We start from the raw sequence: 15,946 nt of genomic DNA, 5'->3' as shown, positions 1-15,946 counted from the left end.
AGAGGCATTGATAGGGCAGATAGCTGATACCTTTCCCCATTGTAGGGGAATCTAAAACCAGAGGGCATAGGTTAAAGGTGAGCAGCAAGAGATACAAAAGAGAGTGGAGGGGTAATTTTTTCACATAGAGGGTGATGAATCTCTGAAATGGGCTGCGAGAGGTAGTGGTGGAAGTGAGTACAATTTTACCATTTAAGAAATTTTAGACAGGTACATGGATGGGATACGTATGGAGAGATATGGACCAAATACAGGCAAATGGGACTGGTTTAAATTGTGAAAATTGGATGGCATGGGCAACTCTAAGACTCTATGATTCTTATTTGGCAAAGAAAGAAAAATATAATTATTTCTGCTGCAGTCAATCTTCCTATAAGTCATTATTTGAAGCCTCAGGAGCCTTCAGGAACTTGAATAATTGTAGTTAGGTCAATTTTGCACTTGTTGGAAGAAAATAAGTGCAACAAAAGAGTATGTATTATATGTAAAGCTGTGATTTCATCCCTGGTTCGTTATTGGCCTTTCAGGTGCTAATTAATCTTCGGAATCCAAATTATGATGGTGGTGATCCAACTGGTCTGCGCAGTAGCTGGGGCTTAATCAGCATTCCTTTGCCAGTAAAAGACCTTTCTGAGCTGGTAGGTAAGATTTTACCGAGAAGGCAAGCATTTTGCTGAGCAAATCAGCAACTTCTCGTTGTTAATATGAAAATAAAATTGAAAAATATTCTTCTGGCAATTTTGTTACGCCACACCACTGTTCAAACTCAAAAAAGCAGAAATTACCATTATGCCACGAAGTCTTGTAAAAAGCCATTATCTTTCCATCTCATCCCTCATCTCCATCTCTGCCCACAAATTTGCAGTATTTATGAAGTCTGTTTATTCAGTTCAGTGTATACTCTTTTAGTAATAATTTGATATTATATTAACATGAATTTCGAAAAAAAGCAATGATGCAAGGGGCAGTAAACCCTATTGTTGCACATTTGAATATGTTGTGGGTGGTAAGATAGGAAATAATAGGCGCTTTGTTCAATTTTATGAATATTATTGAGTTTGAAATTTAAAGATGAAGACTAGCAGGTTGCCAATGTAATAAGTCTCCTCAAAATGCGATAAACCAGCTAACCATTTTATAAAAAAACTAGCTGAGTTCTTTAAGTAAGAAGTAGTTTATTGACAAAGTAAATTCTGTGGATGTTTTGTATATGCATTTTCCAAAAGCATTTGACAACGTGCTCCACAAAAGGCTTGTTGCTAAACTGAAGTACATGATAGTAAAGAGATTGAGAGGTAGCATAAATAGGATGTGGTTAAAGGGTTACAAACATAATTGTGGTAAATAAATATTATTTTGACATGTGATGTAAACAGTGGTTATTCCTGGGTCAGTGTTTGTGTTATTGCTATTAAAGGAATACATAAATCATATTGGCTGTAAGGACACCATTATGTTTTGCAGATAACACAAAGATAGCAAGAAAAACCAACTGTGACTTCAGGGAAACATAGACTGGCAGAATTGTAAATGGCCTTAAAATCAGTTTCACTTGGAGATTTTAAAAGCCAATTGTAAGACATTCTATTTGTTTCTGCTAATAAAATTGCAGTATTCAGGGCTGAATTGACAAAACAAATAAAAAGGTGGACTTTCAGATGGATTTGTGTTACATGTGAAAACACTTATAAGTTTTCTGTTGATCTTTCAACCTGACTGAAGATTTAGTTCACCTGGATCAAGTCCCCCTCTCAAAACTGATCATGGTCTCGCATGCTGAAATTACAAGATTGTTAGAGAAGATGCTTTAAATTGTCTACATTTCGTAGGTTTCGAGGCACTAGGTATAATTTTGTAAGATTTTGTTATTCAAAGAATGTTTTGTTTACTAAAAAGTGTAAACTATGCAAATGTAATCCATGAAACTAGTAAATGGTTCAATTTTTAAAGTTATTTTCAGTGACTATAAATCAGGCTTTTCACAGATAGAAGTAAAAATGCTAACTTTTCCTGACTAAACACATTGTATTTATAAAATTAACGAGTTTTGAGGAGATTTGTAGCTCAGGCTGAGGTTTTGGATGTAGGTTTGCTTGCTGAGCTGGAAGGTTCATTTCCAGATGTTTCATTACTCTATTAGGTAACATCTTCAGTGGGCCTCAGGCGAAGCAATGCTGAAAATCCCTGCTTTCTATTTATATGTTTGGGTTTCTTTGGGTTGGTGATGTCATTTCCTGTGGTGATGTTATTTCCTGTGGTGAAGTCACTTCCTGTTCCTTTTCTCAGGGGGTGGTAGATGGGGTCTAACTCAGTGTGTTTGTTGATAGAGTTCTGATTGGAATGCCATGCTTCTAGGAATTCTTGTGCGTGTCTTTGTTTGGCTTGTCCTAGGATGGATGTGTTGTTCCAGTCAAACTGGTGTCCTTCCTCATCTATATGTGATGATGCTAGTGAGAGAGGGTCATGTCTTTTTGTGGCTAGTTGGTGTTCATGTATCCTGGTGGCTAGTTTTCTGCCTGTTTGAGCAATGTAGTGTTTGTTACAGTCCTTGCACGGTATTTTGTAGATGACATTAGTTTTGCTTGTTGTCTGTGTGGGGTCTTTCAAGTTCATTAACTGCTGTTTTAGTGTGTTGGTGGATTTGTGGGCTACCATGATGCCAAGGGATCTGAGTAGTCTGGCAGTCATTTCCGAGATGTCTTTGATGTAGGGGAAGGTGGCTAGGGTTTCTGTACGTGTTTTGTCTGCTTGTTTGGGTTTGTTGCTGAGAAATCATCCCAACACCCACAAACGAAGCTGCATCAGAACATTATTTCAACGCACACTGCAGCACAGAGGAACTACGCAGAACAGAGGAAAATCGCCTATATCGTGTTTTCAAAAAGAATGGTTACCCAATGAGCACAGTCTGCCGATTTCTGAGCAACAAACCCAAACAAGCAGACAAACACGTCCAGAAACCCTAGCCACTCTCCCCTACATCAAAGACATCTCAGACCCCTTGGCATCATGGTAGCCCACAAACCCAACAACACACTAAAACAGCAGCTAATGAACTTGAAAGACCCTACACAAATAACAAGCAAAACTAATGTCATCTACAAATTACCGTGCAAGGATTGTAACAAACACTACGTTGGACAAACAGGCAGAAAACTAGCCACCAGGATACATGAACACCAACTAGCCACAAAAAGACATGACCCTCTCTCACTAGTATCCTCACATACGGATGAGGAAGGACACCACTTTGACTGGGACAACACATCCATCCTAGAACAAGCCAAACAAAGACACGCACAAGAATTCCTAGAAGCATGGCATTCCAATTGGAACTCTATCAACAAACACATTGAGTTAGACCCCATCTACCACCCCCTGAGGAAAGGAACAGAAGTGACTTCACCACAGGAAATGACATCACCAACCCAAAGAAACCCAAACATATAAATAGAAAGCAGGGATTTTCAGCATTGCTTCACCTGAGGCCCACTGAAGATGTTACCTAGTAAGGTAACGAAACGTCTGGAAATGAACCTTCCAGTTCAGCTCGCAAACCTACATCCAAAATTTATAAAACTGTACAAGGATTAGTATTTGGTATTATAAAAATTGATAAAAAACCAATTGTACTTAGAGAAAATCTTGCATTTGTGATTATGGAAATGTTTAATGCTGGAAACTTAAAGTACAATTTTGAACACTGTTCCCATAATTTCTGAAAACTCTACTACTGGAATTTTAAAATTTGGTTTTCATATTTATTCTTACCATGAACAATTAAAGAGGTTGAAAACCAATGACAAAATTGAGGGTGGGTGAAAAAATCATTTTTATTCTTTACATTATCAGACCTTAAGAATATAAGTAGGAGTAGCAAGGTGTAATTTAACTACATGATAACACAATCATTTGTACAGCAAAGATGCTCCTTTTTTCCTCTTGAGCTTTAAGTAGCAACTTCAGATCTTGCCATTGAGCAGTTGACTTGATTTCCATGTATTTGTATCTCATTATTAGCTCAACTTGCCCTTACTTCTGTGCAGCTTCCAGCCATCCTCTGCTTCCCTGAAAAACAAGATGCAACAAATTCTTGACATGAAAGTCAAAGCACATACCTGGTGGCTGCTTGCCTTCATCCAGCCCTGTCTTCAACACAGTGTCCCTGCACTCTCCATGGCCAACATCCTCCTCAGCCCTTTGTCCACACAAGTCAGCATGGGAAAGCTACTTGCCTCGCTATAATTGTGCTGAATTCAGTCCAATTGTCATGCCACTTCAGCTCTTTACCACTTGACTTTGGACCTCAGGGATATCTATGACCTGCATGCTTGTGCCAGGTAGTTTTGCGTGCAAGGACACATATACATCTCATGCATTTAAACAAGATGCATGTTAAGGCAAGAATTGATTTTCTTAATGTTAATTCACTTTATACTTACTTGGGACTGCCAGCCTATATGGCTTGCATTGAATTTTAATGCATTAGCTCTTCATTTTTCAGTTGTGGACATCCAGCTCTGTTGCGTGCGAGGACTTATTTAAACAGGATGCTTGTTAAGGCAAGAATTTATTTTCTTACTGCTCATCTACTTTATGCTTATTTGGGACTACCAACCTCTGTGGCTCACATTGTTCTTTAGCACAAAGGGAGAAGCAGGCAGCTTATGGGAAGAACTGATCAGTTAAAAGGGTGGTCATTGTGTTGGATTATGTTTATATCACACAGTGGCATGTGCCTTCAACTTAAACAGCAACACACTGCATGTGCTTCAAGTAATCGTCATCTCTGAAAATCAAAAGGAAACAGTCCTGAGTGCGTTCAAGGTGGACTATGGTTGGTTATGGAGTTTTGCTTCCCCCTAATTTGTTTTTCCGCTATGCAGTCCTCAAAGTCCTTCTGGAACCAGATGTAAATGCATTGACGTGCTGACGATCACACGGTTTGGAGGAAGTGCTATCAGGGAGTACAGATACACTCAGTCAAGGGGCTGATTAAATCCAGGGAATTGGCCATGGTGAACCGGGCACTTGTTGTACTAAAGTCCGGGGACTCAGGCACGGTCAGCCTGTTGTTGTGGGTCTAGTGCACCAAGTCTAGGGAGTATGGGTATATCGTCAGGATGTCTTGCTGGTGCATCCTTGAGTCACCAGTAACTTCATCCTCAGAAGTGAAGGTTGTGCTGAGGGTTTCGGGCATAGGTATCTTCATGGCTGAAATTTGCTAACTACCACGAGTGCCTGTGTCAAAGAAGAGAAGAAATTAGTTGTCTAAGCAGAAAAAAGCTTTTGCAGATTTAGGATGCGTTAGAGCTGGAGGTAATGGAACAGCAGTGCAGCCTGGTACAGTGAAGCTAACTGAATTTGGGTGGCTGTTGATGTTGCCCCATTCCTCACATGAGCAGGCTTGCGCTTCTTTGGCAAAATTCAACAGATACTGCTTGATTGGATGGAGAAAACTTGTGTTCATAACCCCCTTTACTGGTCTTGGCTCACGTGGGCAGATTTTGTAAAGAGCAGCAAGTGAATGCAAGAAGGTCCAATAGTCTTGTAGGATGATGTAACTGAAAGCTGTCCAATGGATGTGATAAATGCAATAGTGAGAATTGCAGATTTGGGCCATGTCTTCACTGACACTGGTCAAGCACCACATTGTGACCACCTTTTTATCTGATCAGTTATTTCCACAAGCTGCCTGCTTCTCCCTTTGTACCAAAAAGCAATGCATACCACAGAGATTGGTATTCCCAAATAAGCATAAAGTGGATGAGCATTAAGAAAATAAGTTCTTGCCTTAACATGGTCAAGCATGGTTAGTAGCTGGGCTTTAAATATGCTGCCAGAGGCATGAACGCTGGAAGTTCCCAGCAGTTGTGAATACTTCTCCCTTTCCTGTTGAAGAGTCCGATTGCATAATTAATGAGGTGAAGAGTGGAGGATTGTATGAGAAAAGTTGCCAAAACATACTGAGCATCATGAGTCTCTCTTGACAAACCACTGTAACTGAAAATGGGAATATTGCTTCCATAGTCATTATATTCTGAAGTGCAAATTTTTTTACCTATCTGAGAAATTATTGTTAAAATTTAAGTTTACATTTAGTGCTAAGAATGATTCATTGAGATCATTGTGTACACTATCAGATCTGTTACTAACATAGTTTTAGTAATTACAAAAACTCTTCAACACATATTCTGAAATAGTTATAATTTTCATACATCTCTGGATTTTATTTTGTTGAGAGAAAACAATGTGTATTTAGGGGAATCACTTATTTTCCCACATCACCACACCAAAATATTCTCAAATTTGCTGTTGAAATTTGGAAGATACCAATGATAACACTAATAAATTAGAGAATGACGTTGGGAATGATGATGCAGTGAATGAATTGCAGAATGAATTACAACTGGGTGAGCAGATGGAAAAATAATTTAATGTGATTTAGTACTGACTAATAAAGTATTTACGTGAAAAATAATGTAACAATATAATGAAGTGAGTAGAATTAGTAAAGGGCATTTAAAAATGGACTTAATATTAAAAGCATAAGTGGAGAAAAGTCTTTAAAGGAAGTGGCAGGGTGGAAGAGAGGAATTCCTCAAAATAAATTCTATTTAATTAAAGTAAATTCATGTTCGATTTTTGTTTTGTTGCTTTTAGACAAGTAGATTGTACATCAGAATTGAGTTGCCATATTTAATGGCTTTTCTTGCTTGTCAAGTACAAATCTTCTTTGTTATTCAACTTTTTTTGATTATTTTAACGATAGGTTTGTTTGAATCTATTCAGTAAGTGTTTCTGGGTTTTGCTTTGATAATGTTTCCTTCACTCCATCACTTGTATATGTTCTGATTTTCTTGGTATTGTGCGTACCATTTATTGGTAACCTGTTATAAGGGCTTGCTCAAAGTTGTTCTTAAATTTGCTATGGCATGGCATACAGACCAACATGAGCTAACTTTAATCCTAATCTTCCAACTATTCCTCTCTGAACTGGCTTTCATTTCTTGTTTTGGTATGTATAAGGTCAGGAATTTGGTATTCAAGAAGTTCTGGAACAGATCTGTGGTCCAACATTAATGCAATATGGAATATAGAAACATCGCAATGCCTTAACTTTGCTTCATGTTAATCAGTTGGCTGGACAGCAGGTTTGTGATGTAGAAAGATGCCAATAGCATGAGGCTAATTACTGTATTTGGGGGCTGGTTAGCTCATTTGGCTGGATGGCTGTTTTGCGATACAGAATGACACCAAAACCACACATTGAATTCCCGCACTGGCTGAATTTACCATTAAGAACCCATTTTCTCAAACGCCTGACCTGAGGCGTTGGAGACCTTCAGTTTAAAACCACCACCAATCAGCTGTCTGGGACTATAATAATTAAACTTCATTTTAAAATTTAGAGTGGCATCATTGCCAGCGCAGACATGGTGAGCTGAAGGGCTACTGTGCTTTTCTATCTTCTATGTTCTGTCTGATGAAAGAGCAGCCCGTGGTCCTCTGTCTATGGTGACATTCAAAATTGTTATCGTCTAAAATGTTTTTAATAGTAACAAAATCTTCAGTGCATACACATTTGTGATTAAATTTTCCCTTTTTATTCTATAAAGAGGGAACTGTTTGCTGAGCTAGCTTTAAACTATGAACAACTTGGAATTGATGACTCGATGCAGATCCCTGTAGGTAAGTACTTTTCATTGTTTAATGTTTTTAGAACATTAGGAATTCTTCATATTGAATTTTTTTCCATAAGAAATTAGAGATTGAATAACTAATCATTTGAACCAATGATTAGCCCTTATTTCACCCCTTCTAACACACATTCTATGGCCACAGTCATTGAACAGCTTTATTTGCATTGTAAAGATTGGGAACGAAGTTTGTGAGGAACAAATCCACGTCATAATAATTTGTGAATTGTGTTGTGCAGCACCAACATATGGCACTATTGCATAAACAGAAAACTACATTTTAATTGGTGTGGTACTTTACACAGCTTTCACGTGTGTTGCCAAATGATTTCTTTCTCCTTCCTATCTATGTTAAGGGGGTACATTTCTAAAGTCAGGTCAATAGTTTAAGGTCTCACAAGATGATGCTACAACCCTGATTATATGTTTTAGCACTTAATACTGTGTGCAAAATTTAAGAGCTTTTTACTATTTAATTTATCATTTTGTTACATTTTACAGTATTCTAGAGTTTTGTGTAGTACAGAAGCACGTTTTTTTCCCGAGACTAGAGCTAAAGATCTGGTTGTATTTGATTTTTAAAAATAGATCTGTAATATTTGCATCAGTGGAATGCGATTTAGGTTAAATGAAACCTAATCTATGACAAACTTTAAAATAAAATTTTTACTTCAAAAATGCAAATGCTGCATTTTCCTCACTAATAATTCTTTTAAAAATAGAAGCATGAAGTAAGTGATATGTTTATATAAAACACTTGTTGAGACACAATTAGAGTATTGTGCACATTTTGAGATTAATTATTTTATAGAAAACAGAATAGCCATAACTAAGCTAAGAATGGAATTGATTCATTAAGGTAACGACAGGAGTGGAAAGCACGAGTTATGATGATAATTCTGAAACTCAAGATTGAGCATGCATAAGATGCTATTTTCTGCTCAGATCCATTGTCAGTATGTAGACTCAGGAGCATCTGCAAGCCATTTGAATTGACCTCGGTTAGCCCGGTTCCCAAAGATTGAGGCAAAAGTGAGGCCATTTTCTGTGGGAACCGAGCTGACTGATACTTTAATCTCTTCACAATCAGACCAGATCCCCTCTAGGTGCTGAGAATGTAGTATGGAGTGGCTGGGACATGCTGTAAATTGGGAGGAGTGTATTGATAAGGTGAGGCAGTAACTGGGCTTTCAGAGCACTGCTCCCTCTCCATTGAAGGTAAAAACCAGCTCATCAGGTGTGAGGTATTCACTATTTTGCTGGGTGATACATGTCTGGCTCATTCTCTGAGCCTATGCAACTGCAGTCACCTGATCCATCTTCCACTTCATCCAGAGGCTAAAGATGGACCGTGACTGCAAGGACACCATGTACAAAACTCTGGATAAGGGGGCAGGGGAAAGACATACCCAATGCTGGCCTCATCCTGATGGCCACCTTTGTGTATGGTTGCATCAAACTGTGCAAAGATGCTCGGTACCCAAAAACCAAGCGTCATTATGTCCTGAGGTTCCACTGGTCCCCAGTGTTGCAAGAGATGGACCTGACTTCGTTGCTGAGGAATGCTCCAAGTAGTCGGACCATTTCATATCAGCTGTCTCTCATGGAAAAATTTGCAAAGATAAGCATCTTTGAACGCAGGTCCATTAGGCAGTGGTCAGCACAAAAGGTCCTCAAGACACTGGAAAAAGAAGAGGGTGTATCCTGTCAGGTGGTTCTGGAGCAGATGGTCAAAGTCATCTGACAGAATGCCCTCATTGCCAGAACTTTCCAACAAGCACAAAGATGTAGCTTGGCTGCTGGTGTGAAGCACACTACCTATTGGATCCTATGACCAGACTTCGCAGCCATCGCACACTGCCTTTGAAGCAGCTGTAGTGGTAAGAGACTGTCACACATCTCAAAGGAATGTGCCTTTGCAAAGAAGATCTGCAGAGGGATGTTGTAATTTTGTTGAAGGTAGTCGTGAATATTTTCATGACTCAGGACTCTGTGCTCTATGGGCTGTTTCCCAGGATGCACACTGAGACCAACATTGACATCGCCTGTAGGACCATTAACTTGGTGAAAGATGCTCTTTAGTCTCTCTGGACCTTTTGGTCATCAAGTGTAAAGAGTTAACCTTGACTGAGTGTTGGAGACTTGTACATTCCCAAGGCCAGGGCAACCAGCTGAGGAATGCACTGAAGCTTGAGGCAAAATCGACGTTTCGGGCAAATGCCCTTCATCAGGACACCGAAACGTCGATTTTCCTGCTTCTAGGATGCTGCCTGACCGGCTGTGCTTTTCCAGCACTACTCTAATCTAGACTCTGATTTCCAGCATCTGCAGTCCTCACTTTTGCCTATGCTCCAAAAGCACTTTACACAAAGAAAATTCTCCCAATGCTGTTCTTATTGATGACTGTAGACTGGTAAAACACTTTTTACATGTTTTAGAGAAAAGGGCAGTGGGATGCATTTCAGATTGCTCATGCAAGGATGTGATAAAGATAAGATGGATTGAATTTCCTTCTATGCTATAAACTAAGATTCAATGCTTCTAAAAGCAATAATTTCCATGAGAATGTTGTGATGATGCTGCACCTTTAACAAGGTAATGCTGTCCTTGGCTTTTTTTCCCAGAGAAGTTGTAAAAGCAGCAATTCCTAAAACTGGCCTAAAAGGTTTTGGGCCAGTTTGATGATAGTTAACAGGTATTGCCTCAGTTAAAAGGCTTTCAAGTTTGGAAGCAAAATGCTTGTACAATGAAAGGGGAGTGGCCACTTCTCCCAGCTCAACTTTTCTCTGGTTTGGTTTGGCTTTTAGTAGTCTGGCTGTCCACTGAAAGCAGTCAGTCAGTTTTGAAGCTGCTGTTCTCTCTCTCTGACATCTCTCTCTCTCTACTATAAGACCCTGTGTTTGATTTAACATTTTTTTTTTGCCAAGCGGTGTTTACAGGGATTGTTGCAGGACTTTGGAACAGCATCATTAAGTTGGGGTAGTCTCGTTGGGTTTTCAGATAGTTTAACTTATTCTATATTCTGTTCTCTTTTGTTTGTGTTTCATTCGGTAATCTTGCAAATAAATTCTGTTTTGTTTCAAACTAAGTGGTTGGGCCAGCTGCATCACTCCTGGAATATCCATCTATGCCTGCTTAAAACAACAAACAAATTTAGGCTCCGAGCTACTTTCTTGAAATGTTTTGAAGGGGTCTGGCCTGGTCCATAACAGTGGTTCCTGACTTGAGTTAAATCACCAGATGGCTTTATAGAAAATATGATATTACTTCCTGTTCCTGATTTTATAATGTTACTTTGCTGTTCTAATTTATACTTTAACTGCACATTGTCTCTTACAGAGCTGTTTGAAAGTGAGTATATACGTCTTGGTCAAAGAGGTAAGAACCTGCTGGAAATGACTCAGAATTCACTGAATTCCTCCTTTGCTTGCCAATTTCTTAATGCTAAAACGTTTTCCAAGAGATGTGTTATCCTTGTTCATATTCAAGCTGATTACAGGGCCATTGACCAAAGACTTGAGGCAGATACTTTTGTTCACTAATTTATGTAATTTATTATGTCCTCTAGTGAGGAAAGAAATGGAGAGAAAGTAGTAAAATAATGCACATAAAAGAAGATTAATGTTGGAGAGCATCAAAGTTTGTTTTTCTATTCTTTCATGGGATCTTAGCATCGCTGACAAGCCGAGCATTTGTTGCCCATCCGTAATCAGCTTCGAACGAAGTGGCTTGGTGGGCCAATCCGGAGGGCAGTTAAGAGTCAATAACTTTGTTGTGGATCTAGAGTCACATGTAGACCAGACAGGGTTAGGATGGCACATTTCCTTCTTGGAAAGATATTAGTAAACTGATGGGTTTTTACAATGATCAATGATAGTTTGTAATCCCCACTGCTGAGACTAGTCATACCTCGTACAAAGGAAGGTAGTTGTTGTGGTTGTTGGAGGCCAGTCATCTTAGCTACAGCCAATCTCTGCCAGGGTTTCTCAAGGTAGTCTAATTTGCCACTATCATCAGCTTTCATCAATGATCTTTCCTGCATCATAAGGTCAGAGGTGGGGATGTGCAGCATCAGTGAACAAAGTTGAGCACAATGTGCATGACACCTCATATACAGAAGCAGTCCATGCCCAAATACAGTAGGACCTGGGCAATAAATGGAATTGGGCTGACAAGTGGAAAGTAACATTTGTGCCAGGCAATGACTAACTCCAACAAAACCGAATCTAACAATTTCCCCTTGATATTCAATGTTATCACCATCACTGAATTCCCCACCATCAACATTCTGGGAGTCACCATTGACTAGCAACTGAACTGGACTGGTCATATAAGCCCTGTGGCTCCAAGAGCAGGTCAGAGGCTCAGAATACTGCAGTGGGTAACTCATCTCTTGTCGCCAAAGCCTATCCACCATCTACATGGCACAAGTGAAGAGTGTGATGTAATACTCCAACTTGCCTAGATGAGAGCTGCTTCAACAACAGCCAAGAGGCTTGACATAGTCCACCACAAAGCATCCTGTTTGATTGGCAGCACATCCACAAATGTTCATTCCATCCACTACTCACACTCAGTAGCAGCAGTGTGTATGACCTACAAGATGCACAGCAGGAATTCACCAAAGATCCTTAGACAGTACCTTCCAATCCCCTGGCCATTACCATTAGAAGGACAAGGACAGAGGATATGTGGGAATACCACTACCTTCGAATTCTCCTTCAAGCCACTCACCATACAGACTTGGAAGTATATTGCCATTTCTTCAGTGTCGCTGGGTCAAAGTATTGGAATCCTCTCCCTAATGGCATTATGGATGTACTGCCACCAAATAAATTGCAGCAGTTCAAGAAAGCAGCTCGGTACCACCTTCTTGAGGGCAGCTGGAAGTGCTGGCCTATCCAGTGGCACCCATTATCCTGTGACTGAATAAAAAAATTCCAGAGCTAGTAATTGAGTTTGAATTTCACATGTTGCCGTGATGGAATTTGAATCCGTGTCCTCAGTATCTTAGTCTGGGCCTATGGATTACTAGTCCAGTGACATTACTGCTACACCATCTCCCCTTAAAATATTTAATACTTCCTTAAAATATTCAATATTATTTTCACTGAAGGAGTTGCTTTAGGGATACTTTCTTACCAGTGCGGTATGTGGAGCTTGGGAATAGTCGCTTACTTCTGGTGTTTGAGGCCTTGCATACGTTTCACAACACATTTTAATTTCATTAGCTGGTCTGATTAATATCGGCCAAATGTATTTGCATTCAGAATTTGGTTGCTTTGAATCCTTTCCTTCTGGTGCTACTACTCTTGTGAAAACTATCTTTATTATCCTTAGCTTCCCATCAATGTACTTTGTGGCCACTTAGTTGTTGGTTGCTACCCGAGTTACTGGGAAACATTCAAAATAAATACCAATCTACTTTCGTTACTTTTCTTGTTAACATATATACTGCTGAATTTGTGGCTTAGTTGGTAGTAAGATTGGTTCTGATTCATAAGATTCCAGGTTAGTGTCCCACCTCAAGACTTGAGCACAAGTATCAATGAGTTTTTCCAATATTGGCAGTGCCATCATCCTCCTCACAGAGAATACAGCCCAGAACAGGACATTCGGAGACCTGGAAGGGTGCCTGAAATAATATTCCTCGCTCTATACAAAGAGGGAGGTGCCTGATATTATGTTCCTTGCTCTATACGAAGGCTTCTGAGGACAAAACTAGGACTACTCCTTAGAGATGCAGAAACTTGCATGTCTTGCCAAACAAGCAAGTATCACTCTTCAGTACACTGCAACTCTCAAACTAATTTCACTGTCAGTGTCATTAACTTTACACCACTGCTAACACTGGTCGCAATGCCTTCTCTCTCTTGTCTCTTGCTGGTACTGCCAGCATGTCAATTATCTCTGCAGTAGAATGGTCAACTCTCCTGGAAGGTAACTCCTTCACCTCTGAGGATGAGAGGACTGAGTACTGTCCAGTTCTTATTCAGTCTGTAATGTTATGACATCATTGTGCTCTGAGGCCCTCCCTCACAAGTTGAGTCACATACCATCCACTTGATTGTGGTTGCAGCCATTTTCTTCCCCATTGCACACTTTGGATTTCCAACACCCAGCAATGCAAGTGTTTCCAGAGCACACTTGCAGTGTGTATAACAGATGTCATGATGATCATAGGGGATTGGCAAGTGCTGAAAGTCAATGTCCAGGTGCGTGAGGGCTGGTGCATCATGCCCTGAGGTGCTCTTTGCTTGCACATAACGTGGAGGTCCTTTGAACAAGCACGGAGTTGAATTTGCCAAATGCCTGCTCTGATTGAAATGTTGAGTTTTCTTGATGTCTAACTTGGCATTTAATCAACAGTAATCCCCCTTAAATGGCAGTTTGCTGTTGCTTAGTGAGAAATTTGCCATTCTGCTTGTCAAAAGCATAAAAGATGGAATGAGTTGCGCCCAACTTCGAGATTGCTCTTTTTTGATTCTTGTCCTTCTACCTTAAATCTTGCCATAGCTGATGCACTTGTGCTTCCTTTAAGAATTCACCGTAGAGTATTGCTGCTGATATCAATTTCAGCCTCACTGGGTTTTCATCCAATTTTGCCATAAATCTTGCCAGAGCGTACATTTCTCAGATGTCAGAATCCACTTGATATAATCGTCGGACTGGAACTCTGTTCCTGAAAATGTGGTGAAAGCAGAGTCCTTGAATATTTTTAAAGTAGAGGTAGATAGATTCTTAGTGAGCAAAGAGCTAACATGTTAGCAGGGATAAATAGGAATGTGGATTTGAGGTTACAATCAGATCAAGAATAATCTTACTGAATGGTGGAACAGGCTTGAGGGGCTGATTGCCCTACTCCTGCTCTGATTTATATATTTGCATGTATGTCTTTCATTCGTTTGTTGCTTTTAATGTCTTATTACTTATGCATGATTTTAAAGTTTTCTTTTAAAAACTGATGAAACTGTGTGGTGGTTGTTGAATTCAGAATACTTGATGTGAATCTGTCATAACAAATAATGTTGATAATGCCGTCTTTAGTGCAGTACCCTTAGAATGTTACAAATATTCAGCCTTTTGTTATATATACATATTTAACCTTTGGAAGAAAGAGACAAGAAAAAACGTTTTACTCAAATTATGTGCACTAAAATGTCAAAAGACAGAGGCAGCAGCAGTAAACCTGCCCTTAATAACTTTTTATGACTTCTGGACCATCCATTCATTCCACGTAGTATGGAATTAACTATTTTTAAAACTTAGGTGCCTCATTCCTACATCTTACATGTTTTGATGGAACTAACTGACAGTGATAATTAATATTATCATCTATATTTCTGATTGGTGGAATAAAATTAAAATGACTACAGCCTACTGTTAGTCTCTGGACATAACCTATGTCTTTAATTTTTGACAAAACCTAAGCTTGAATTTTCATCTGCAAGTTGGGTATGCCAAATCAGGAGAATTCCTGGCTCTGTGAACCATGACTGTCCAAACATCAGATTTTCGGCTGGCTAAATTAGAAGTCAGGACGGATGATCTTGGAGGGAATGAGGAAGATACCAGGTGCGGAGGTGGGATGAGCAGAAGTCCCTCCTCAGGGCTCTGTCAGTGTGTGCAAAATTTAAGAAGAAAGACCAAAACATAAAATATCTTCCTGCCTTCAACCAGCACACGCTTCCCTCATTCCATCCGTGCTAATCATGCAGTTAAATTTATTCACTTATGGGCTTTGGGCATCGCTGGCTGGCCAATATTTATTGCCCTGTAATCACCCCATCTCTTAACTTCTCATATCAATTCCAATAACCCATCACCTTCCATTTCAGCTTTTGCCCATATTCCTAGCTTTGTGTCCTTTGTCCCTATTCCAACTTTGTGCGAACCTCCACCCACCAATCATTACACTTACACCGACCATGTCAACTCACCCAGTATCCGTAATGGATAGACCTCAGGGCCCATGCAGAGATGAGAGAAGATTAAGTTATGTAAAATAAAGTGCTAAATGTCAATAATAATGAAAAAAAAATACATAAAAGACAGGTTGTAATTTGCTCGCTGAGCTTTAATGCAGTTAAGACCATAAGAAATTGGAGTGGAAGTAAGGCCATTCAGCCAATTGAGTCCACTCCGCCATTCAACCATGGCTGATGGGCATTTCTACGCCACTTATCCACGCTCTCCCCGTATCCCTTAATTCGTTGCGAGCTTAAGAATTTATCAATCTCTGCCTT

At 39.6% G+C, this 15,946-nt stretch overlaps 1 protein-coding gene across 3 annotated transcripts in view; it reads left to right on the top strand.

The window, feature by feature from the left end:
• tbc1d19 (TBC1 domain family, member 19) overlaps positions 1–15,946 on the top strand; it is a 141,044-nt gene that overhangs the window by 39,762 nt on the left and 85,336 nt on the right. For all 3 annotated transcript variants that reach the window (XM_043693542.1, XM_043693551.1, XM_043693561.1), the window contains exons 8-10: positions 528–638; positions 7,620–7,692; positions 11,040–11,078. In XM_043693542.1, the coding sequence (XP_043549477.1) occupies positions 528–638; positions 7,620–7,692; positions 11,040–11,078 (223 nt within the window). The remainder of the gene's footprint in view (positions 1–527; positions 639–7,619; positions 7,693–11,039; positions 11,079–15,946) is intronic.

Source organism: Chiloscyllium plagiosum, chromosome 1 (genome assembly GCF_004010195.1).
Source record: "Chiloscyllium plagiosum isolate BGI_BamShark_2017 chromosome 1, ASM401019v2, whole genome shotgun sequence".
Classification (NCBI taxonomy): domain Eukaryota; kingdom Metazoa; phylum Chordata; class Chondrichthyes; order Orectolobiformes; family Hemiscylliidae; genus Chiloscyllium; species Chiloscyllium plagiosum.
This window is presented reverse-complemented; position numbering and strand designations above follow the sequence as displayed.